The sequence below is a fragment of the Phaseolus vulgaris genome, chromosome 5 (genome assembly GCF_051622355.1).
Source record: "Phaseolus vulgaris cultivar YP4 chromosome 5, ASM5162235v1, whole genome shotgun sequence".
NCBI lineage: Eukaryota > Viridiplantae > Streptophyta > Magnoliopsida > Fabales > Fabaceae > Phaseolus > Phaseolus vulgaris.
In genome coordinates this window covers 15937481-15963084 of record NC_143502.1, presented here as the reverse complement: position 1 = coordinate 15963084, position 25604 = coordinate 15937481, and the positions used below count along the sequence as shown (strand labels likewise).

The 25604-nt window shown below is 30.5% G+C and overlaps 1 protein-coding gene across 10 annotated transcripts; it reads left to right on the top strand.

Moving 5' to 3' along the window:
• The first annotated feature begins 213 nt into the window (after positions 1–213).
• On the top strand, positions 214–23549 carry TPS1 (trehalose-6-phosphate synthase). Of its 10 annotated transcripts, none has more exons than XM_068643605.2 (20): positions 375–516; positions 12807–12942; positions 13316–13403; positions 13620–13778; positions 13970–14067; positions 14184–14572; positions 15174–15288; positions 15476–15577; positions 15983–16133; positions 17103–17191; positions 18401–18449; positions 19078–19178; positions 20459–20646; positions 21085–21202; positions 21929–22096; positions 22166–22288; positions 22370–22457; positions 22540–22670; positions 22757–22855; positions 23070–23549. In XM_068643605.2, the coding sequence occupies exons 3-20, from the start codon at positions 13358–13360 to the stop codon at positions 23469–23471; spliced, it is 2616 nt and encodes an 871-aa protein (XP_068499706.1). In that variant the 5' UTR covers positions 375–516; positions 12807–12942; positions 13316–13357; the 3' UTR covers positions 23472–23549. The 10 variants fall into 10 exon arrangements, with proteins under 10 accessions (XP_068499700.1, XP_068499706.1, XP_068499702.1 ...); XM_068643601.2 differs by having other exon boundaries at positions 23067–23549; XM_068643599.2 differs by having other exon boundaries at positions 214–516; positions 13316–13778.
• The last annotated feature ends 2055 nt before the right edge of the window (positions 23550–25604 follow it).

The window sequence follows — 25604 nt, the reverse complement described above, 5'->3', positions numbered from 1 at the left end:
TTATACTTTGACATCCATGTCCAACGACGTTATTATACGTTATTATAGTACTCGTGCATTAAAAACAGAAAGAACACTATATTGCTTTTATCTTTCTAGTTGTTAACTATCTAAGTTTTGAACTCACGTGTGAGAAAAATGGGATTGTGTTAAATATAAACATGATTAAGAAAAAGGAAATTTAAAAAATAATAATAAAAAGAAAACAAAATTCCCTCCAATTGATTGGTAGGAGCAAAGCAGGGTTACTCTACTCTACTCCGCCCCCCACACTCCTCTGCCTCGCCAAAAGCAATGCTTTTGTGACGAACGACATTCCATGTCTGCAAAATGCGCACTCTGTCTCTCTCCTTCTCCTTTTTTCTATATAAACCCTTCCATTTACCTCTTCCCTTTTAGGAAGAAACCTCAATTCTCTCTTCTTTTTCTCTCTCCGCAAATTGGTTTACCTCTTCAACGAAGAAGAAGAAGAAAAAGAAGAAGCATTCATACTTTCTAGAACTTCGCGTCATTCAGGTCAGATTTATCTCTCTCTACTACATGCATCTGTCTCTGTGATATGATTGTCAGTTGTTTGAATCGGAGAGTTAGATCCCACAAGGCATCTGAGATTGTTGCGTTTCTTAATTTTCGCATTCTAATTTAGTCATGACGATCAATGGTATACTCTCGGTGACTTGAACGAATTCAGAATTCAGAACGAGAAGTTTGTTTCTGTTTGCTAACGAGAAATTTTGACGAAATTTGAAAATCAAAACGAGAAAACGAAATGAGAACGAACTCGTTTTGTGTGCTGTCTCTGTTTTTTTTGCATGGAGTTTGATTTTATTAGTTGAATGAAATGCAATTTTCATGAGTGCCAAGTGCCAAATTTTAGGCGATACTATAGTAAGTTTGATGTTTAGGTTATTATTTTGCATTTTTTTGTGAATTTAATTAGTCCGCTATCCCGTACATTAGAATCACTTCATAGATACTTCATAGATAGCATGATATATTCGAATGGAAACGTAAACTCTTCTGTTAGTGGTATCGTTGACGCGTTATTTAAGCCTTTATGAAGTGAAGGATGAAAAATCCAGAACTAGTTATGGTCCAAACGCGTGGAATTGTTTATAGGAGCTTCTCCCGGTAGATATTTTGGTAGATATTGGAACGAGAGTACCAGAGGTGGCATCACGTTAGCGGGTTTGTGGTCCCGTAGGGTGTTTGTTAGTTTGTTTCTTTGGACTCAGAGCGTCTCCGAGAAAAATCGCCCACTTGTTTCTTGAAATTCCCTTTGCGACCTTGTAGTTTACTACGTGAAGCTTCTTTCTAGAGTGTTTTGGCTTTCCTTTGTGTGTGTGGGTAGAGGATGGAATGGGAACTTTAAAAGAGAAAGGAAACATGATATTATGATATCATAATGTGGAAAAGAAGCGGTAGAAATGAATCGGGGCCATGGTTTCTGAGGATAGGCCTTTAAGTTAAAGATGACTCTTGTTTCTCTGTAGATCAAGCAGCACATGTGACTCACTCAGGCACCCATGTGGTAGCGTTTGTGGATGCCAGGAATGATGGACCCTGAAAAAGTTCAGGTTTCTTCCATTTTCTATATAAGATAGATTAGTTACAAATACTTTTCTCTCAAGGTTCAACACCCTGCTTGCTGGTCAAATTATATGTGACTATGCATAATCTGCCCCTCTATTGTTCGTGGTAATGGGGTTGCCTTTTATATATATATATATATATATATAGAAAATACTCATTATTAGTAGCTTGTACGTGTTTAGGTGAAAGTTAGGAACATGTTTTAGAGACTTTCAATAGATGTTTCTTGAATTACAAGATAAAAAATGACAAAAGAAAATAATCTTGTTTGGAAGTATAAAATTTTCAGCTTTCATACCTGGGTATAACTCTACTTAGTAATTAGTATGTCACTTCAGCTTCACATAACTAGAATGAGAATTCAACTTGGGTGATTACTGCAGTATGAGACTAGTCTTGCACAAAACATCAAATAAGGAAGGTTATGTTATGCCTGCGCCTTCGCATCTTAGGAGCTGCAAGCTATCGCTCAAGGGGAAGATGCTAGTATAAATTGCCATCTTTATTCAATTGCCATGACCTATGTGTTTGGTACTGAGAAGTGGATTAATTCTGCAAGGTCTATAGATTTTAGTTCCTCCCCTTCAGATTGTACGTAGAGATTAACTTTCCCTGTTTTTTTTTTTCCTTTCACCGGACTCAGTTTCGTACATTTTTTTTCTTTTCCTTACCCGCCGTACCAAAAAGGCTGTTACGTTTCATTTCATACACTTTGATAGGGCATTATGGTGAACCATACTGGTGGAGAGAATAAAAATCTTGAGAGTCAATTATCCAATGGATCTTTTAGACCAGTACTGATAGCAGAGACACAAGCAAGTTGACTGCCACTGGCTCAGAAAAAAAAAAGTATAAACTGATAATTAATAAGTATCTCTTGGTTCAGGAGCTGCGGTGTAAGGTATACCCTGAGCCCATGAGAAGGACATGGGATGGGTGCAACGATTAGCAGTATACATACAAACTTTTATACAATTAAATTAACTGTATTATCTTTATTCTCCTCTATTTTTCAATTTTATCATCCAATTTATTTTTTGTCCAACTTAATCTCATTATTTTTCTCGCTCCTGTTATTATTGAGTATTTAATAAAAATGATATCTTAAGAAATTACATAATTAAAATAGTAAAAACATCAAATTTATTAAAAATAAAGTATAAAATTTGTGAAATAGAATAATTAGAGGGGCAATAAATGAAGATATGTTATTCTTTTGTACAACTAATATAGCAAGGAAGAGAAACAAAAGATGAAATACCTGGTGTCATATTAATTATATTTTAACTTTATCATGTAGGTTATATTATATTTAATCACTCGCAACACTGTTTTTTTGTTTTTTTTAAAAGTAATTGTCCTTTTAATTTTTGTAAACTTTTTTTCCAACAATATTTTTACATATAATTAAGTACAATTAATACAAAACCTATTTACATTTAAAAAGATATCAGCTTTGTTGATTTTTTTTATTAATAAGTGTATAACAACATTAAATGACAATTGTTTTGAAAATAAGGGAGTACATAGTCTTTTTCATAATCGGTTCGGTCTAGAATGTCTCCAATAGGGTTAAAGATTGTTCGCTGCTGGAATCGAACTTGGTTCCTAGGTAGCTCTTACAATCACTGCATCCCACAGATAATTAATCATGAGACTTAGTTATATGACATGATTTTAAATACATTTAAAACTATTCTCCAAATATGTTTGACATATTTCATACCAGGTATGATCTTACGATATTAGCAACAATTGAACTTTATGTTTAAAAATGTTAATTTTTTTTATTTACTTTTAGTATTTTAAAATAACTTTTTTTCTCATCTATATATAGGTTGCACTTAGTTTTATATTAAGTATTATTGTTTTGTCACAAAAGATTAAAAAGGACAACTTTATATTTTTCTTTTAGCAAATAGGAAAAATATTCCAACTTTCATTATTCAAATTGGCACATGGGTAACATGAGATGTAATAATAATAATAATAATAATAATAATAATAAGAAGAAGAAGAAGAAGAAGAAGAAGAAGAAGAAGAAGAAGAAGAAGAAGAAGAATCTACAAAGGAGATTAATTTATGGTATACTCATTAAATAATTGCTAAAATCGATTTTCTCGGGTTCTATTTTTTTATAACTTTCAACTTCTCTTTCTTTTTAACTTAATTTTCTCTCTCTAATTGATAGTTTCAAATTCTTTTGATATTAAATTTAAATCACTTAAACAATATCTTAAATTTAAATAAAGTCATACAAAAAATAAATAAACTATATAAATAACTATGTATCGAAAGTGTATTAATATAAAATAACAAAAAATATAAAAACAAATAAATTTAAAAGGAAGAACATACGGTGCTAATAATATTAATAATAATGGTTTTCACTAATAATAATAATACAATAATAATGGTATTTTAAAAATGTGAATTTCTCTGTTATTATTGTTAGCATAGTGAACTATTTGAGGATCGCATGTTTAAGAAAATAATATTCGGATGTTTGTCTATATCATAATAAAATAGAAGGGAAATAAAAGATATAAAAATCATCATGATGTATTTAATGTGAGTTAAATTGTTAATTGAGTGGTTATTGTTATCTTGTACTCAATGTTATTTTTTTTTATCTCTTTTTCATGTTTTTGTGTTTTTTATCTATTCTGTTTTTTTTTCTATTATTCATTTATTATATTTCTTACTCTCTCCCTCTCTCTCCATCCCCCATCATCTCAAAATAAGGGGGGGTTTGAATTATTTTCCTAGTTTACTCCACAAATGAAAACGTCCACTTGCTCTGTTACTTAGCGTCTAGCACCTTGCATCTTTGACCTTGCGTCTATCACAGTATACATGCTACGCTCTGTTTATTTATATCTCTGCTGCATGGCCTGTGGTTCTGAGTGTTCATCTAAATCCTTTCACAAATAATATTGTTTTCTCTCCCAGCAATCTTCGTTACATGCTCTCTCATCACACATTTACAACGTGTTGGTTTTTTATTTCACTTTTCTTTCTATCCTACATTAAGTTCTCTAATCTTTCTTCCTTTCTTTTTTCTGTTGTCATGTCACGGTTTCTCTTTTTTCATCTCAATCCATCTAACTCAATAGATTATCGATAAAGGAAGTATTTACCTAAAACATTCTTCATTTCTCGCTACTTCGTTTTTTCCTTATACTTTCTGTCGAATCTACATTTCTCTTCTCTCTTTTTCTTGAGCTGTCTACTACCATGGAATATTTTTCTTTTCAAAAAATAAAAAAGGAAGAACTTTCTCTTTCTCTTTCTTGGTCATCACATACGTGCAACTTTCTGTTCCACGATTGTGCTAAAATCTGTCATTTTACCTCTGATGCTATGACTAATTATTCTCAGTATTTTATTAAGGAAGTCAAGCCAACTTTTCCTTAGGATGCCGTCGCATTCCTTTTTCGTCAGCTCATTCTTTCTCATTTTATCTTAGTTCCTGAAATTCTCTTGAAATCAACAGTGAAGTAGCATCGCTGGGTTATTATCCAAAGTATTTATGGGATTAGAACGGTTTTTCCATCCTGAAATGTCCTTTCAACGACAAAAGTGTACTTGTGTTAAGCTTGTTAGAGTGCTTTATACGATTCTTACCAAAAATGGAAATGCTTAGACGACTTGTTCGTTTCATTGTTTAAGAAAGATATCCCCTATAGTTTGGGTCTTGACACATCCCTTCTATAATTGGGATACGTATAGACATCTTAGTAGATATGTTTTTGTTATTTTGTTTGAAAGTGAGACATGCTACAGTTGCAAGAGGGAATTCATTCAAGGATATTGATATTTTATTCATGTACATAAACAGGTTAGAAATCTATTCAAGATTCTGTGTTTTACACATTCCAATTCCAACACTGGAGAAATCTAATAAACCTTCGCCATACTTTTGATTTGGAGGGAAAAGTGAGTAAATAGGAAAAAAAAGAAAAAGTCACATCTATAATAATAGTAATAAGAAGAAGAATAATAATAAGAATAATAAGATAGGTAAATAAGTCTTTGTGTAGATTGAAAAGTGGAAATAAGAGAGTGAAATAGAAAAAAGAGAGTAAAAAATTGAATTGTTAAATGGAAAGTAAAAGATACTACTTAAAGGGAGATAAGTTAAAAGTTTTAACTCTGTACTATTTTTTTTTTCATTTCTCACTCACTTCTTTTTCCTTTTTGCTTTCCTTATTTTCATTTCTCATTTCAAACAAATCCTTTTAGGAGAATAAATCCTCTCTAGAAAATTATCACGAGACGAAATCTTAATTCTTTAAGAAATTTTATTAATATTCAAATTTCAAGTAAGTTTTTTTGTGTTCCAAATTTAAAATTATTTTTTTGGTTTATTCTTCTGTCCAAATCATATAAATTTCATGTTTTTTAAGAATAAACCATGATTTACAATTAAAATTATATAAAAAAAAAATTTAGTCTAAATGCTCTTAACATGGATTTGGAAAGAAGAATAAACCATGTTTTTTCTTTAAATTATAGAACTAAACAGATTAAACTTTAAACTTTTTATTTAAATTTATATATATATATATATAAAAGATTTTTATGAAGCAGAAATTTTTAAAGAAATAACGGTAAGATATTAACACTTGAGAATATGAAGTTTGTTTTTCTATTTGACAGGATTTTCTCTGTAGAAAAGAAAGTAAATTTGGTTCATCATCTAAGATTCAATATCCATCTGAACGTACTCATGAAATTTATGTTTTATTTGTACACAAGAAAAATATAATAGATCAAAAATAAAAATAACATGTGAAACATGGGTGAAAAATAAATAAAAAAATGAAAATTTTGTATTAAAGAAACATAATGTTCCATAATGTCCCAGGAATTACCAGTAACTAACATTAGCAGCTTATTGGATTGTTTAAGATTACGATTCCACTAGGTATGATATCTGAGGCCATACTGTAGGGAGACATAGAATTTGTGGTACCACCTACCTAACTGCATGTTTGACAAATCTATGGTTTATCGGAATCCCCTTATCATCGTGTATAGATTTTACGGGTCCTATCTGCCTACAGCAATTTAATAATGCTAACTCCCATTGCCTTCACTTGCCAGAGAAAATTTTAAAACGCTGCAAATCTTCTGTTAATAATTACTACTTTTGTCGTTTTCCCCACATGCAAATCGAGGTTTTCACATTCCTTATCTTTATAAATTTATAATTTTATTTCTTCTTCACTGTACACGCTTCTAGTATATTTTCTACAAAGCTGCATGCAATGTTAGACGGGCATGCAGTTTTAAATTCAACCCATACTCAATTAAAATTAAATTAAATAATTCAGATTAATCAAGATGAATCTATTGATTTAAATTTCGAAATCTAAATTATTTATATTGAAATTAAATTAAATCTGTAACTATTTCATCCATTTAATTTGAATAAAATTGATATTGTTCAAGATTATTATGAGTTGGATTTTGACACTTTTATCTTTTTTATATAACAATTAATCCTCAATTATTCTGATTTAGTTGTTACTTAAATGATAATTCCATCTTACAAATTTAATTTATTAAACGAAAATTGTCAATTTTTATACACATTAATTTAACTAAATTGCTATATGTACTTGGGACGAAAATTTTGCAGAGTTAATTATTTCTAACTGATATGATAGTTACTTAGTAATAGACTAATAATTATCGGGACAAAACTCATTGAGTGTCTCTTAATTCAATTCTACTTCACTTATAAAGTAAATGTTATTTTAATTATTCATTTTACTTTATTATATAAATTGGGATATCTAGCATATTACACCTTCGGATTAAAATATAATTTAATCAAAAAAATTAGTTTATAATCGAGGTGGATTTTTTATTATATGTGTAAAAAATAATTATTTGTTTTTAATAGGGTGAAAGTGTTGTGATTAATTGAGAGATTGAAAAGGCTGGGTGGGAGGGGTGTGATGGATGAGAGGTAAGGGAAGAGGTGTAGGTAGGAAGTAGGTTCTTTTACTTTTTACTATAATGTGGGTTAAAAACAGTAATTTCAAAACAGTCCTGTGTGTGTTGGAAACAGTTCTATAGAATGTTATTTTGTGACCATTCGATTATATCAATTATGTATAGCATAACCCATTGCGTTATAACTTTTATAAGATAATGGATTATATTATTAATTAACTGATTATAGTAATATTAAAATAAATAATAATAATATATTTATATAATAATAAAATAAAATAATAATATAAATATTAAAATTATAAAAATTATAAAAATAATAATAAAAATAAATAAATTTCTATAATACTAATATATAAAAATAATAATAAAATCATAAATAATAATTATAATAAATTTATTAAATAATAATAATTTTATTTTAATTTTATGTTTTTATATATTTTTATAGTTATTGGTAATATTAGATTGTGTCACCTTTTTTTTAATTTTTTAATTATTATAATTTAATAATTCTTTTCATCGTTTTCATGTGTTGAAATTTTACATCAATTTTTGTTTATTCTATTAAGATTTATAAAATTTACAATTTTGGTTAAATTTTTTACAATAATTTCTATTCAAATTTTATTTTCAAAAATTTTATATATTATAATATCTCGTATTTAAATCAACTAGAAAAAATAAAATAATATTTTAATATGATATAAAAATAACTAATAAAATTTTATTTTAAATTAATTTTAATTATAAAGTTAAAATTATAATTTTATAATATCATCAATTTAAAAAAAAAAATCAATTGCATTCACTTTTCACTTTCTTAATCTATCCAACCTCATTTTTAAGTCTCTCCTTCCTCAAATCCATGTGTTTCCGCTTCCTCAAATTTATTCATCAATTCAAACAAAGTAAAGCATAAATTATTAACCAAAAATTAAGAATATAAAAAGTTAATATTTTTAAAAGAAAAGATGAAACTAATTGAAATACAAAAATTATATCTTACCATTATAATTGTGAATTGACTAAATTGATTGAATGGTTTAGATTTATAACTATTTTTATTGTAATTAATAAAAATCAAAGTATTTTATAACTATTTTTATATATTTTATTATAATCTCACTTTTTATTTTAATGAAAAATTAAAAGTCTTTTCGTATTATATATATTTTTTATTTTAACAATTGTTGTAATAATTAAATTTTTTATCATTATAAAAAAAATTATCATTATAAAAAAAAATAGTGTGTCCATGTCGTTTGTAATAATAGATTTTTATCTGATTTCATATACTTACTATTAAATTTTTTTCTTTCATGAATAGAATTCATACTTTTACAATTAATAGTTAATTGTATTTTTTTATTTCTTAGGTCACAATTGAACTATGTCAAATAAAGTTTTAGTCATGGACATGTATTATAATTATATACATTCTGTTCATTCATACGTTTCTAGTTAATTTTTTTAATCAATTTTTTAAATAATTATGTTTAAAAACATATGCTAATTTGATTTTTTTTCTCCCAATTATAATATTTGGAGATACAAATAAATTTGTATTATGTTTTTTATATCTCAACACATTCATTGCTATGTGTTGATAATTTATCAGCTTAATGCAATATATATTTTGTGCTAACACATTGTATAAACTGACTCGAATACAATAATAGTATTTTATCTGTTTATATGCATAAACCTAGTCATGTCTTTGTCATGAAGTGTGACATTTGCAAAATTATTAAAAGAATATAAGAAGATTAAAAGTTATAATAAAATAAAAAGGTATTGCAGTTATTTAAATGTGCATGTTGCTAATTTATTGGTTGGTATAGTTCACCTTATGCTTGTTACATCTTCCAATCTTACCGTTAGACATGTTCCCTTCCCCTACCTCCCAAATATTTTTAATGTTTTTCTTATTTCAAGTTTTAACTTTTAAATTATTGAGTTTACATATTGAATTTCTCTTGTTTCAAAATTCTGCAGCCATCCACTGCCCACATAAACACATAATTATGTAATAACGTTATTATTATTAGATAAAGTGAAATGATGATGAAAAAAAGACAATGGTAAAATAAATTGTTAAGATTATATTGTTTCAATATATAGAAAACATTGTATAGCATAATTGGTAGATAAATATAATGTTTTAATTATTTATTTGGGATCCTTTAAAAAAATCTAATTAGGAGTTGGAATGTTAGTTACCACATCTAATCATTTTTATAAATGAAGATTGTAAATACTCTTATTTACATACTTTTATTTTAATATTTTTAATTATTTATATTTATTATTACTATTATTATAATTAAAAAAAATAAATATTAAAAAATATTTACAATACAATCAATTATATATAATTGATGGTAAATATTTTAATAATATTTAAATATAATTTATTATACTGAAAATGGAAATTAATTATGATGACTTTAACATATAGTTTCACGTTTTAATGTGGACAAATTTGTCATCACTTTTGTACTTTCCGAGCATATAAATTGAAACAAATAATTTTTGTCCCCTTCTCTTTCTATAGCTAAATGCAAAGAGGGGTTTAGTATCTAATCTTTCACTTCTTTTCTTAACCTCAAATCTTTTTTTCTTAACTTCAATTCCCTTCCTCTTATTCTTACATTAAATGATAAAGATTTAGTAGTTTCTAAATACTTTTTCCATATTAACTAAATTGTGAATAATTTAATTGTTATCTTCATTTGTTCTAACTCTTAATTTTTGTTATTCACACCAAATTATTATTCTCCAAAAACATTATATTACAATTTTTAATGTTCTTATTTATCAAGATAGTGTTATTGGAGTGCAAATAAAAAAATCATAGTCTCTACCACGGGTAGAGATATTATCTTGTGGAGATCTCCATCAAGATTTGTGAAGATTGGGTTTAAATAAAATTTAAGCTCAAGTTTTCTATATCGTTCAAAGGTGTTAGATTATCTAGTGATTTGGAATCGTCTATTAGTTTGTCATCGTCTAATGGTCTTATACCGTCCGATGGTTCGTTATCGTCTGATGCGTATCAAAATCATCTGATGAGTTAACATTTGACTATGAGAAACCTAGAGATCTTGGATTGTCTATCTCTAACTTCCCAATAACTGCTAGCGCCTCATGTTTATTGTAACTGAATCACTATATACGTGGTTAATTCTTATGAAACGTCCTTAGTTTAAAGTTGTAAGACAATCTTGTCTTGTATAAAAGAACTTGAACTTGACTGTTATTCTTTATCGTGAGAGTTGACAACTTACTGTGAAACTTGAGAGAAACTTAGTGTTATAATTTCAACTATTATTCATAATGAATTTTCGTTCATAGATGTAGATTGAGTTTTAAGTCGAATCACATTAAATTGTTTTGTGTGTTATTCTTGATACTCCATTCTATGATGTTTTACATTGTTCTTCTCTGAAGATGATTTTTTTTCTCCATTTTCACAATACGCTTGAGAGTTTGTCAAATTATGTTTGTGTTGTACAAAATCTTTGTTGGTTCAGGAGAGATAGTTTCTAGTGATACCATATTCCAATTGCAAAAGGGCTACAAATTTAGAGATTGCTTCATATAGGGTTCGATTCTTATGAGCAATTAGGGTTTTTTTTTCTTTTTACACCCAATAAATTTAAATCTCCATTCTATCACTAGAACGAAAGGATAAAAATGTTCTCCTTAATTTTTAAATAGGAGTGGGGTGCAGGTTAAAATGTATTATGGATTTGCTATTCCAAAATACAATTTCAAATTTGGATTTCTACTCAAACACCTTTCTATATTACATTTTCCATAATAGCTTTATGGAATAACATTTATGAAATACGTTTCTGGATTTTTGTTTTTTAATCCCTTTTCTGAAATATATTTTTGGATTTTGTTTTTCAGAATTCCTCACCAAAGATGTATTATTTATATTCTGGATTTGTTTTTCTTGATGAGATTTTTTATTTTTCAATTCTATTCTGAAATTTCATTTTGAGAAGGTAAAAAAATCTATTCCATATCTTGTTATTTTTTAATTTCAGATTTCTAATTTTGGAATGAACGACTATTCTAAAATTTAAAAAATTAATAGGGTGTAGACTAGAATTGATTGAGTGCATAAAACAAAAGTCTTATCAGGGTTGTTATAAAGCCCGTTAGCACCTTGCCCCATCCCACTTGGTAAAGTAGAGTTTTTCTTTCTGTACTTTCATAATTTATTCTCCCACTCTCAAAAATATATTAAATAATCGACATGTCTCTTTTATAACATTTAATAATCCATTTAAAACTATATTCTATAGTATAAAATCTGAAACATTTCTAAATTATACCGTCAAGAATTATTTAGAAATAATATATTTTAGATTATTATTTAAACTATATTTTAAATTATGTAATATTTTAGAATATTTTTTTGAATAATGTAATCTGTAATTTATTTCAGATATATTATTATAAGAGTACATTAATTGTTTTGCACAGTGTATTGTTTTCCTTGCATGGTCTGCTTGTATAAAGACTCCCTTTCCTTTACTCTTAGTATTAGCAAATTCTTCATGTCCCATACCAATTGTGACAACCTTACCACTTTCGACCTGCACACTTGATCAACTTTAAAAATTTTTAAAATTAATTTTCATTATGAATTTTAAAATTTAAAATTCAAAAAATATATTTTAGAAAAGAAAATTAATAAAATATTATTATGTTTTGAAAATGGAATTCTAAAATAAAATTAGAAAATAAAAATTTTATTTTGGAAAAACAAATCCAATAACAAATCCAATAAGATAAAAATTATTAAAGTAAATCAAAATAAACAGTAACTACGTTCAATCAGTTTAGTTTCTACAACCTTTTCCTTTCCATTTTCTTTAATATTATCTGATATTTGTTAGAAACTAAAAATTTGTCAATGGTCAAGGCTGAGGAACTGTGATAGAGTTGGAGCACGGGTTGGTTGTAGAAGGATTTTCACCCTGGTTAACTTATCCAATTTTTTTTGTGTGAAATATTTTGATTCTGTTTTGGTGTGTAATTTGTTTACTTTTCTGAGTAAAATATTTTCTCTCTGTTTTCAACACAATCTTGGGTGTCACCTGCATGGCAGTGAGGCTATATATGCCTTGTAAAGCTAACACGAGGATTCTATTGCTTTCTGTCTTTATTTTTCCTTCTTCTTTTGTTTTCTTCTCTCACTGTTAATTCTTTACAATTTGATTCTGCAGATTGCGCACTTTCTACGTACCCCGCATTATCTTACTTAAACCCTTTACCCCTAACCCAGCTGCAGCAAAATTGTTTGCTTTCACCCTCCGCTGATTTCCGAGGCGTCTCCTGAGCTGGCCTTTTCAATTTCTCTCTGTAATTTTCACTATTCTATTACTTCATTAACACCTCTTACTTCTTCAGTATTTCCAATATTTTTATAAAAAAAACTACCTGCTATTTCCACTGCCTCCTCTGTTTCCATGAATTTATCAAGCCCAGAAATGCGGGTATTCCATTTGCATAAATAACTTATCTAATGTCAAATCTGTTCACCCCTTGTTCCTGCTTTCTGTAATTTCGTGAATAGTGTTTTGTTCAAGTTTTCAGAGTTAGAAAATTTTCATTTTGGCACTGCAACAACTGTTCTGTTTGGATTTTTAATTTATTTCACTGCTGTTATAATATGTTTTTGTTAGAGGCTGAATTGGGGATGTTTTGTAATTTTTTTTTTTTGAAAGAAATGCAGGGGAGGAAGTTTTACTACTTAATATATTGATATTCAACATCAATGGTTGGATTCCAGAGTGAGCATAAGGAAGGGAACAAGTACAATGGTAATTCTAATAATATTCCGGATCGCATTCAACGTCTTATGAGACGAAGAGACCTTTTGAAAATCAGCAAGGCATCTCTTTCGAATGAGGGTCCTGATAGTAATAATAATAATAATAATAATATTAATAATAATGTGATTACTGAATATTTTGAGCATGACCCGCGCTTAAGGGAAGATAATAACTCTGCTGCTTCCAATGAACGATTACTGGAAGGAGTGGCGGCGGCACTACGGGGCGAGGTAGAAGATGGAAGACCTTTCAAACAACGGCTTTTGGTGGTGGCCAATAGGCTGCCAGTCTCGGCAATTAGGAAAGGCGAGGATTCCTGGTCTTTGGAGATAAGTGCTGGTGGCCTTGTGAGCGCTCTTTTAGGTATCAGAGCATTTCTTCCCTTTCTTTGCCTTTTTAGTTTATCATATTTCAAGGTATAATGTATCTGGTATGAAGTTTCAATATATGATTTAAACTGTAATTGGATTTAGAAAGTGGGTTCCAAAGTAAGCAATTGTTACATTTTGCGATGAACATGGTTCACTAATTTATACAACGATTTTTTTACAAAGGTGTGAAGGCTTTGGAAGCAAGGTGGATAGGTTGGGCTGGAGTCAATGTGCCTGATGAGATTGGACAAAAGGCACTCACAAAAGCTTTGGCTGAAAAGGTACTATAGTTTCTCCATTACCATGTTTGAAACAACTTTTTGCATTTGTGCTGTTTCACAAGTAAATTTTAATATTTTAAATATAATATTTCTCTTACTTGTTACCTGTGTTCCAGAGGTGCATCCCAGTATTTCTTGATGAAGAGATTGTTCATCAATACTATAATGGCTATTGCAACAACATTCTGTGGCCCCTTTTTCATTACCTTGGACTTCCACAAGAAGACCGCCTTGCTACCACACGTAGTTTCCAATCTCAATTTGAAGCATACCAGAAGGCAAATCAAATGTTTGCCGATGTTGTAAACAAGCACTATGAAGAGGGTGATGTTGTTTGGTGCCATGATTACCATCTTATGTTTCTTCCACAATGCTTAAAAAATTACAACTCCAAAATGAAAGTTGGTTGGTTTCTTCATACTCCATTTCCATCTTCTGAGATTCACAGGACATTGCCTTCTCGCTCAGAGCTTCTGCATGCTGTTCTTGCAGCTGATTTGGTTGGGTAAATTGCAGTTTTCTCTTCATAATAGTTAAGAATGTATTTGATATGGATATATGGATATGTGCCTATTTGTCACTAAGTATGAAATGTTTACCTGTGTTAAATTCACTGTTAGGACAAGATAAATATCTAGTTATGCATGAGGTAGCAGTCAACTATCTGACTTGACCATTTATTTTGGGGATCAAACTGCAATTGATAGAAAATAAAGTTTCTCTGAACATGCTAAGGCTAGGATCGCGTTATATTTTGAGAACACGAAATAATCCAAACCCATAACTATGCTTCATAAAATTTCTACGAATAATTTATAAAATACTTTCAGTAAAATAGAATTTCATGTAAGCTAACGTTTTAAAACAGTTAAAGCTTATTGTGTTGAAATGTATATATAGGTGATAATGCTCAAATTATTGTGTTGAAATTACAGTATACTGCTTCCATAGCTCCACAGGTTCTAGTATTACCAGTTTAGTTTGACACTCTTTCTTCATGCACTAAACTGTGATTCTTTTTATATATCGTTTTCTAGTGTATTACTTTTCATTTTATTATGTTGCAATTGCTTCTGACGTGGATAAGTTTAATTTTTGTTGATTAGATTTCACACCTACGACTATGCACGACATTTTGTTAGTGCATGTACTCGCATTCTTGGACTTGAGGGAACGCCTGAAGGGGTTGAGAATCAAGGGAAGCTGACTCGAGTTGCAGCAGTATGTTTTCACAAAATTCTTCAATGCCTGTGCTTCATATGTACATTCAAAATTGTGTAATAAAATTTATACAACAAACTTTCATAAAACATTTTGATTGAAATTACTCTTCTTTAGCTTTAACCCATTATATGCTGAACTTCAAAGTTAGAGCTATTTATTTACTTCTTTTATCCCTGTATGTCAGTTTCCAATAGGTATAGACTCAGAACGATTCATACGTGCACTTGACCTTCCTCAAGTGAAGGTTCACATAGAAGATTTACAAGAGCGATTTAAAGGGAGAAAGGTGCATCTCTCACTTTGTAGTAACTGCGTTTCTTAGTTATATTATATTGCATTATACATGTTGGTCCTATTAACTGAGAATGACTTTGATTTATAAGTTTTTCTATAATAAATTACAGATTATATTATACAATACTCAAAGTTTAAGGAAAATTAAATACTATGAAGTTATAGATATGGAATTCTGCGATGCTTTGCACCGGAGTAAATTGTTTTCCTTTGAAATAAATTAGATAAAAAAGAAAAAGAAACAGACACCTAGGGGGTTAGCTATTACGGGCCAGTGGCCACGAAGAACCATCTTCCTTATAATTAATAATTGTAGCATAACGGTTTCGAGCCAAGTGCTATTTTAATGTGGCTCCTTATCATTTGATTATTACTAAACCATTTCATGGCTTGACAGGTAATGTTAGGTGTTGATCGCCTTGATATGATTAAAGGAATCCCTCAAAAAATTCTAGCATTTGAAAAATTTTTGGAAGAGAATCCTGATTGGCGTGATAAGGTTGTTCTGCTTCAAATTGCCGTGCCAACAAGAACAGATGTTCCTGAGTGTATGCTACTTTAATTATTTCATTTTTATCTTTAGGGTAGCAAGAAATATATATATATATATATATATATATATATTCAATCTAGTGTTTTCTGTTCCTTTGTTGTTTCTAGGTATGTTCTGATATTTATTGTAGGAAACAAGTCATTTTACACAAATGGAAAAAAGAAAAATAAAAAAAAACAAATCATTTGTGAGTTTTCTTGTATTGTGCAATAGTATATGTGCTTAGTGACTTATGTATTGTATTTTCAAATTCATGTTTAAATATTTTTATTAATGAGAAATTGTTGCAATGAAAATTACCGCACAAATAACATTTTGTGCTCACAACAATATAATTATTTTAATTCATTTACTCTGCAGTCTATGTATTTTGTGATTTTAGTTGTGTGATTGGCCAAGTTCTGCTAGGCTGTTATGTTTATGTTAATTATTTATTAGGTAGTTATGCTTTAAGATGTGAGTTTTATATGAGGTGTGACAGACCTGCAGGAAGTAGTTAAGGAATCACTTTGTTGTTTCAAGAATTTTGAAGGAGAAATTTTTTGTTAGGGGGAAACATGTGTAGTTGAAAATTTATGTTTTCAATTCCCGTCCAACATTTGGGGTCTTTAATTGTACCGTTTTCTCCCCTTGTTTCGATAGCATGTGTTAAATACTTGTTCTCTTAAAGGCTTAAGCTATTTGGTGGTGGCAAGGATCAAACTCTTGACCACTTAGTCATAAAGGCCATATATCATGCTAAAGATTAAGCCTCCTAAAAGCTTAAGCTATTAGGTAGAGCTCTAAACTGGTTTTTTATTCCTCTTAGTTTGGGATAGTTTTGCTCTAGGAATATGCTTAACGGGTGCAGTTGCCAACTTTACAAAAATGTTAAGCAGTTTAGGTGGAAGGCCAACAAAGTTTTATATCTTCAACAGCCATCATTTGACCATAATTTTTTTATTTATTTCTTGCATATGTACAGATCAAAAGCTTACAAGCCAGGTCCATGAAATTGTTGGTCGCATCAATGGCAGATTTGGAACACTTGCTACCGTTCCTATACATCACCTGGTGCGTTTTTAATACCATGATCATATGATGATTCATTATTAAAAATATGCTGATACATTGGCTGGCACATGCAATATAAGATTCATCTTTTCTGTAAATATTTTATCTTGTTAGATTTTCTATTTGAACATATGAACTATGGCAAACAAACCTTCATTGAATTCACATAAATTGAAAAACTGAAAATTAGCAAAAGTGAATTTCAAGTTGGTCTGATGATCTTAAGCTATATGTCAATCCTCTTGTTGAGTAGTGCAACTGTATTAATTAAACTGTGAGTGAAGAGTCCTCATGCCAAAATTCATGTGGTGTAGATGCACTTAAAACAAATGTATGTGGTGTTGAATTTTGAAGTGTATAACATGGGGAACTAGTCCAAGTGGGTTGATAATCAGCTATACACAACAGGATTGATTTCATAGATGTCATGTCATTTTCTCTCTATTTTATAAAATTTAACTTCAATTAAATTAATTTTTTTTAACATGGACCAATGATTGAGGTTTAATTCACAGTAAAGGTTGTAAATTGAGCACTTGCTCAAGCTTGTCTCTTGTATTTAAAAGAGCCAAATTTAAAGTTTAGGCATGACTTGTTTCGAATATGAAGTTTTGAGTTTCACTTGTTTGGTTTGTTTTTGCTTTTTGACTATTTATATTCCTTTAACCTTTGCCAGACAATGAACATCTCCTTAATTGTTTTTTAAGTTTATTAGTTCCATATGTAGCAGACATTTTTATGTCAGGCTATAAGATAAGAGAGCAAAAGACTGAATGAATATTTAGAGTTAGAAAAGTAGTAATAGTAATGAATAAGATTACAATTCTCTAAATAGAAATATAATTAATTTTCCAAGAAACACAGTATATAACTTTCTAAAATTACAGTTTTTGCAGTTGAGTATATAGATAGAGAGGAAAAACATTTAATGTTAAGCTTGAACTTGACTTAAATTTGAATTCACATTTTACTTTGTTAAACTAACAAGTTTGATTTATCATTTAACAAGTCAAACTCGTAAGTCCTGGAAACTCAATTAATTTACACCCACATTGATAGCTATGTGCCTTTAATATTAGATAAGTCATGACATCGGATGTAAATAAAATTTGACACTTTTTACGGTTATTCTGATGATCAATCTACATCCCATATTAATTATTATTCACATTACAATGCTACAGCTTAATGAATTTGCTATGCTTGCAGGATTGCTCTCTTGATTTTCAAAAACTATGTGCTTTGTACGCTGTTACGGGTACACTTTATCTGCTTTTAGATTTCTTTTCCTCTTTGCCAAAGTCCATTGAGTAACTTCTTACGTCAATTTGCCTTTGATCAATTGTTAGCATGTGTGACGATAGTCATACATTTGTAAATTCATACTTATTTATCTAAAATGGAATGCAATTATTTCAGTGTTCATTTGGACATGATAATTATTGTAATGTATTGGACATCACCTTTCCTCTAAAGCTCTTAATTTCAAATGTTATTTAAATATATAAAGTGTTAGAAACTGCTTAAGAATGTGTTGGGATAGTTATTTAGTTGGTTAGGGGGGTTAGTTAGATATAAATATGGGAAGAAAGATAGGAAGATGTAGATTTCTTGTTATTGTAAAAGTTTTCCCGTTTGGAACACCTGACATCATTTACAACGGTGTGAAATGAAGTTTGGCTTAAAATATTACACTTTGGGACAATATTTATTGGGAAAAGATGAAAGTAAGCCACCAAATATGTCTAGAGCACTGGCCTATTTATTATATATTAACAGAATTCTCAGTTGTCATTGAAGGATTAAGGTTGTTTCGTTATGATATTAGAATTTTTTAATTAAATTTTCTGCTAATATTGTGTACATACTCCCTGTCTCTTACCCAGATGTAGCACTTGTCACCTCCCTAAGGGATGGAATGAATCTTGTAAGTTACGAATTTGTGGCCTGCCAAGATAAAAAGAAAGGGGTTCTCATTCTCAGCGAAGTAAGTACTAGAACTTTATCGTGTATTTGTGATTTCTTTTAATTTATCAATGCATGCTATGTTAATGTTGAATAATTAAGAACAAATCGATTAAAAAATTAGTAGTTGGAAAGGTTCGGACACAGTGTGTCCATGTCAGGCACACATATCAGGCATTCACACGTGTATGAGACTCGTACGACATGTATCGGTGAAATGTCCAATTCAAAATATACTTTTTAGATCTATGACAATTATAACACGGTTTCAACACAATTTTACACAATTTTAAAAGACATACATTAATTTTCTAAAAACTCAAACCTTTTCCATAAGCTTTTATTATGATTATAAAAATAAGGAACAAATCTTTTTGAACCAGCCATGCGAAACATCTTTCTACAATAAAACAAAACTCACACATATTTGTGCACATAAATCTTTATTGTCAATTTATATAATTCATAATTATATAATATATAGATCTGTGTCCTACATTTTGAATATTATACGTGTCAAAGTGTCCGTGTCGTAACAGTGTCAGTGTTAGTGTATGTGCTATGTCTTTAGAATTTTGTACCTGTGAGAAATTGAGCAATGAATCAAAAAGTTATTGATCTTTGCAATTGAGCAACTCAGCTTCCTCATAAGCATATCAGTATTTTAAATATTACATTTGTATTAGTATTCTCTGCTCTTAAACCTTTTCCATTTAAAGTAGTTTGGACAAATTAGGTACAAAGTTTCATCTCTTATTCCTGCCAAGATTATAGGGATGATATTTGTGCACATAAATCTTTATTATCAATTTATATAATTCATAATTATATAATATATAGATCTGTGTCCTACATTTTGAATATTATACGTGTTAAAGTGTCTGTGTCCGTGTCGTACCAGTGTTAGTGTATGTGCTATATCTTTAGATAATTGTACGTGTGAGAAATTGAGCAATGAATCAAAAAAGTTATTGATCTTTGCAATTGAGCAACTCAGCTTCCTCATAAGCATATCAGTATTTTAAATATTGCATTTGTATTAGTATTCTCTGCTCTTATCTTAAACCTTTTCCATTTAGAGTAGTTTGGACAAATTAGGTACAGATTTTCATCTCTTATTCCTGCCAAGATTATAGGTCTATATTTATAGAGGGCTCTCAACGCCTCTCACTTATGGTTTGCTAAACGTAGATTTTGCATATATTTCTTTTAATTTGATATCTATGTTCAACTGGATGTTTCTCAATTGAGTTAAATAGACAAAGTATCCTCTTGATCTAACATTTGGTATTCTTTGTTTAGTTTGCCGGTGCTGCACAGTCACTTGGTGCTGGGGCAATTCTGGTCAACCCTTGGAACATCACAGAAGTTGCTGCTGCAATTGCCAAGGCTCTGAATATGAAATCGGAAGAAAGAGAGAAGAGACATAAGCATAACTTTAAACATGTAACAACCCACACTGCTCAGGAATGGGCAGAAACTTTTGTGAGGTATACATGTACATAGAGTTTTCACGATATCTGGTCCTTATAAATCAGAACTTTGTGTTTTACAATGAGGGTGGTGTATCTTTTTACACAATGTTTATTTCACATATATGGATTCAAACTTCAGTATGCTCTTTTGTCTCTTAAACATCATGTACTGATTTTTTTAAAGAAATAAATAAAACGTGGATGTTATTTGCTTGATTTTCCTAATTAATTATACTTATCACTTTCTTTGTATCTTAAGACTTCAGTTGGTTCCTATAAAACTATGTAGACAGAATTATGCTCAATATGATGGTTATTTACTAGTGATGCTGTAATTTTAGGAATAGAAGAAAGATGTACAGATACCTGATTATTTATTATTATGGACCAAAACATGTTGTTTAGAACTAGATTCCCAATACCACAGTGATCCTTATCTTTTAAATTTTGCAGTGAACTAAATGATACTATTGACGAGGCACAACTAAGGACAAAACAAGCTCCACCACGGCTCCCAACAGAGACTGCAGTTGAACGTTATTTGCAGTCAAATAATCGGTTGCTTATTTTGGTATTCTGTCTTATCATGAATCTTTTGACTTCTTTGAAATACTGATCTTTAAGGAACCCTTATAAACCTTTATGTTTTTTCTAACTATTTTAGTACTGGTTTGAATGTTCCCTGCTAGCTACTTTAAAAAGACATAAAAACACTAGGTTGTTTTATAGATGATGGTTCAGATTTAGCGAAAATGAATCAGACCTAGTTCTTAGATGAAAACAAGGAAGACTGTAATGGAAGCTATATCTGAAGTGTATAACTGGAATGAGTAATCTGTTGGAAAGGGGAAAGTTCATAATAGACTTGACACAATTTGGTTGTTTGTGAAAAGATGAACAAAATTCCTAATTAGGGATGATAGTCGTTTCATTGTAGTATTTCGATAAAAGAATTTGTTAGCAAATACATCATTCTTAGCTGTAAAAGCAGTCAAGGAATCAAGAGAAATCAAGAGATGAATGCCATTTTAACTGTATTTATGAAGGCCTGGTTAACCGTGGAAGATATATTTTCAAAATATTGAATGTATGTTCAGTGTGATTATCCAGATACTTTGAGTAATGAATCTAATTCCAAAGTTGTGTTTCCTTTACTGTGTAAAATCCCTGAATAAAACTCTCTATTCTAATACTCCAATATCTTTTGTTAATTTTCAATGCTTCACTAATATTAAATCATGAACACTTTGTCGTAATTTTTAACACTTTCCCTTCACGTTGGTGATACGCACTGCAGGGTTTCAATGGAACTCTAACCGTACCAGTTGAGAGAAAAGGTGATCAGTATCAAGAAACTGAACTCACAATGCATCCAGAACTGAAACAACCCTTGGCAGAACTTTGCAGTGACCCAAAGACCACAGTTGTTGTGCTTAGTGGAAGTGGTAGACCAGTCCTAGATCAAGTAATTCTTGGTACATCACTTTCTTCTTTATGAACTACTTGATCCAATTTTAACTTATCGCTATAACAGAACTTCAAAGAGTATGACATCTGGCTAGCAGCAGAGAATGGAATGTTCTTAAATCCTTCTAAGGGAGAATGGATGACAACAATGCCAGAGCAACTAAATATGGAATGGGTTGACAGCGTGAAGGTGCTTATTTGAAGTTTGAATTGTTTTTTATTGTCTTTCTCCTTCACAATATTGACTTACATTGTGATCCTTTGCTTGCAGCATGTTTTTGACTACTTCACAGATAGAACACCTCGATCACATTTTGAAGAAAGGGAAGCTTCCCTTGTATGGAGTTACAGACATTCAGGTGCTTGAATTCTGTTTTGGTAGACCTCTTTTATATTTTGCCTGCTGTCTTTCCAATTACTGATCGCGTCACCGTGATATAGATGGTGAGTTTGGAAAACTGCAAGCTAGGGACATGCTGCAGCATCTCTGGACAGGACCAATATCTAATGCTTCAGTTGAAGTTGTTCAAGGGAGCCGGTCTGTTGAGGTGCGAGCTGCTAATGTTACAAAGGTAATGTCTTAATTTATTTTTCTCAGTTCTTTTCACCTGAAAATTTTTCGAGTTAATATATGTACACTTATCTTTCATTTAATCAGGGAGCAGCCATTGACCGTATTCTAGGGGAGATAGTCCACAGTAAATCCATGACAACACCAATTGATTACGTTTTGTGTATAGGACATTTTCTAACAAAGGTAAATTAAATTTTAATTTGATCTCTGATATGTTCTGTGAATTTCTTTTTCTATGTTGTTAGTCTGTAGGGAGAAATTGTGTTTGTTTTCATGTCCAGTTGAGAGTGCTTCGTATGTGACAATTTTTAGTTGTTGTTTGTTTCCATACCGCGTATGTTTGGTGTAATGAGCATTGTAGGCTACTGAATCTGACTGAAGTTATTGGTTGCAGCAGGATGAAGATATATATTCGTTTTTTGAGCCAGAGCTACCTTCTATTGGTGTGGGTCTTCCACGAAGTAAGGTAACAGAAGGAGTTAAGTTTCCTGCGGAGAGGATATCATCATTGAAGAAGATTCCAGCAAGTAAAAATGGAGCAGCAAAATCATCCCAAAATAAGGGTCAACGTGTTATGCCAAGTTCTGAGAGAAAAACAAATAATCATGTGTGCCGTGCGCCACGTCGTCCAGCTCCTGAAAAGATCTCTTGGAATGTCCTTGACCTGAAGAAGGAGAATTACTTTTCTTGTGCTGTTGGACGAACACAAACCAATGCTCGGTATACGCTTGGATCACCAGATGAAGTTGTTGCATTTCTGAAGGAACTCGTCAACTCATCTCCATATTCTTATGTCTGAGTTAAAAATTACATGCTTTTGCTCCCATTACTTATCCTACTTCCTTCAAATGCTAATTTAGTCTCAATATTTCTTTTACATCTCTTCATTTACTCCAATTTTACATTTAATTCTCACCCCTCCGAATATCTTAAGTTTCCCTTCCAATCTTTTTACACTTTTTTTTTGTCTAAAGTACCACAAATATCTTCCTTCCCCTCATAATATGTTAAATTTACAACTCCAATCTTTCTAGATTTATTAAGAAATACCCAGAAATAGATTCGCGCTGTGTTAAGAGTTGTGGATTCACATTCAAACAGAAACTTGAGTAAAATTTTCAAACAATCCAAATATGCTTCTGTTATGTATTAGCAAAATATATCCCGTTGTGTATCTAAGTTTATATAAAAAAATCACTTTAAAACGTTTTTATTAGTAATTAAATTATGATATTTTTAGAGTGAGATAAATTCACTCGAAATTGAGGTTGTAGTCACTCTGGGAATCAGGAATATATTTGTAAGACACTCACTTCTATAAAGATGTCCTTCAGCTGCTATACTTTTAAATAAAAGAATGCATTATAAATTATAGTTTTTTTTCCTAATGCTAAACATTCCACACACTTTTAAATTAAAGAATGCATTATAAATTTTTAGTTTTTTTTTCCTAAAGGTAGACATTTGACCCAACATGTTCAACTAAATCAAGTTGTAAATCCTAATCTTCCTCCAATGATAAACATAAGATTTCTGTATTCTTTCGAGTCAAACCCAGTAAGCTTCGCGTTTTGATGTCGACCCACAATGAAACATCTTAGTAGTGTTCTGTAGGAAGTTAATCCTTACTTCATCATCATGGACATGGGTTAAAACTATGGAGAAAGGAAGTAGTATTTATGTTGAGCCTATCTTTTTAAACTCTTCCTCTAAACCCAGTTCTCAAGCAAACTTAAGGCCATTAATGCCCAAAAGCTCGTTAGGAATAGTGGGTCTCAATGACCTAGAAACAGCAGTGGTGGAAGATTTGGATTCATATATGAATTTGAGAACACGAGAGTAAGTAAAGGATTTTTTATAGAGTGAAAACACAACTAACCAAAGCACACGAAAGTTGACTGTATGTAAAAATATGTTTACTCCATGGTGCCTTAGATAATTTCTCAAACATAACAAGTGAGATATTTTAAGAATGTCTTGATCTCAAAATACTTTTTCAAAAAGAAAAAAACATAATATTCATTTTTTATTTATTTTAAAGTAAAATCTTTTTAAGAAACAATTTTTGGTACAATTTTGAAAAATTAATGAATTATAAATTTGTAAAAAGCATTATAAATACTATGTAGTATATCTTCTTACCGAAAAAGTGCTCGGAGGATGTCCTAATGAGGATCCTGATATTTCGCAACAAATGTGATCTCAGTTGGTCTCCAGATAAAAGGGGAGGTCCACCCAATAAAGACTATCTGATGTTTAAGTAAATAAAAGCACAATGATGGTGATAAGTACACAAAATATGTGAGTTAATAGTATAGAATATGATAGATTGTACTTCCTAGAGAGGAGAATTGGTATTTATAGGTCTTTTTGATGGCGACCCTTGAGTTGGTTGTATGAGAGCCATTTATGGTTCATAAATAGCCACTTAGCAATAAAGACTCTTTGAGTAGGTCATTTAATTCATAATTGTCATTGATGACAATGAGAATTCGGTTATGGGATATACACAATCGCCTCGAGTTATGGATATTCCCGCCTTATGACGGGTAGGTACACAAGCCCCCCCAGCTTGGAAGTCGAGGTGATACTCTGGTGAGAAGTTACTGAGGGATGAACGAGTTGAGGAGAGCCCAAACTCGTGTTTGATGCTTGTCAGATCGGTGGTGACTAGGAGAGATGGTTCTCCTAACAAGTCAGATAGGTCGTTCCTGCTTAAACCACTTATTTTTTGAAAAATTGAATATTAGAGTTTTTTTTTTCTATTGTCACAACGCATCACTATTGTGGCAGGTAATGTCACGTCTCTTTAATTTCTCTGTAATTATTTCTTCACGGTTTTACCTCTTTTGTCGTTTGTGCTTCTCCCTTACTATTTTATCTCTCACGACCATTTTTCCACGAAGGGTTTCTTCGTCTACAAGTTCCTTGC

What these genes read in the sequence shown, in the direction of transcription:
- TPS1 (XM_068643596.2), top strand. Translation starts at nt 13,358, where the DNA reads ATGGTTGGATTCCAGAGTGAGCATAAGGAAGGGAACAAGTACAATGGT. An exon ending in AAGAACAGATGTTCCTGAGT is followed by an intron (nt 16,134 to 17,102) that starts GTATGCTACTTT and finishes GCATATGTACAG; the next exon opens with ATCAAAAGCTTACAAGCCAG. An exon ending in AATGGGTTGACAGCGTGAAG is followed by an intron (nt 22,289 to 22,369) that starts GTGCTTATTTGA and finishes CTTTGCTTGCAG; the next exon opens with CATGTTTTTGACTACTTCAC.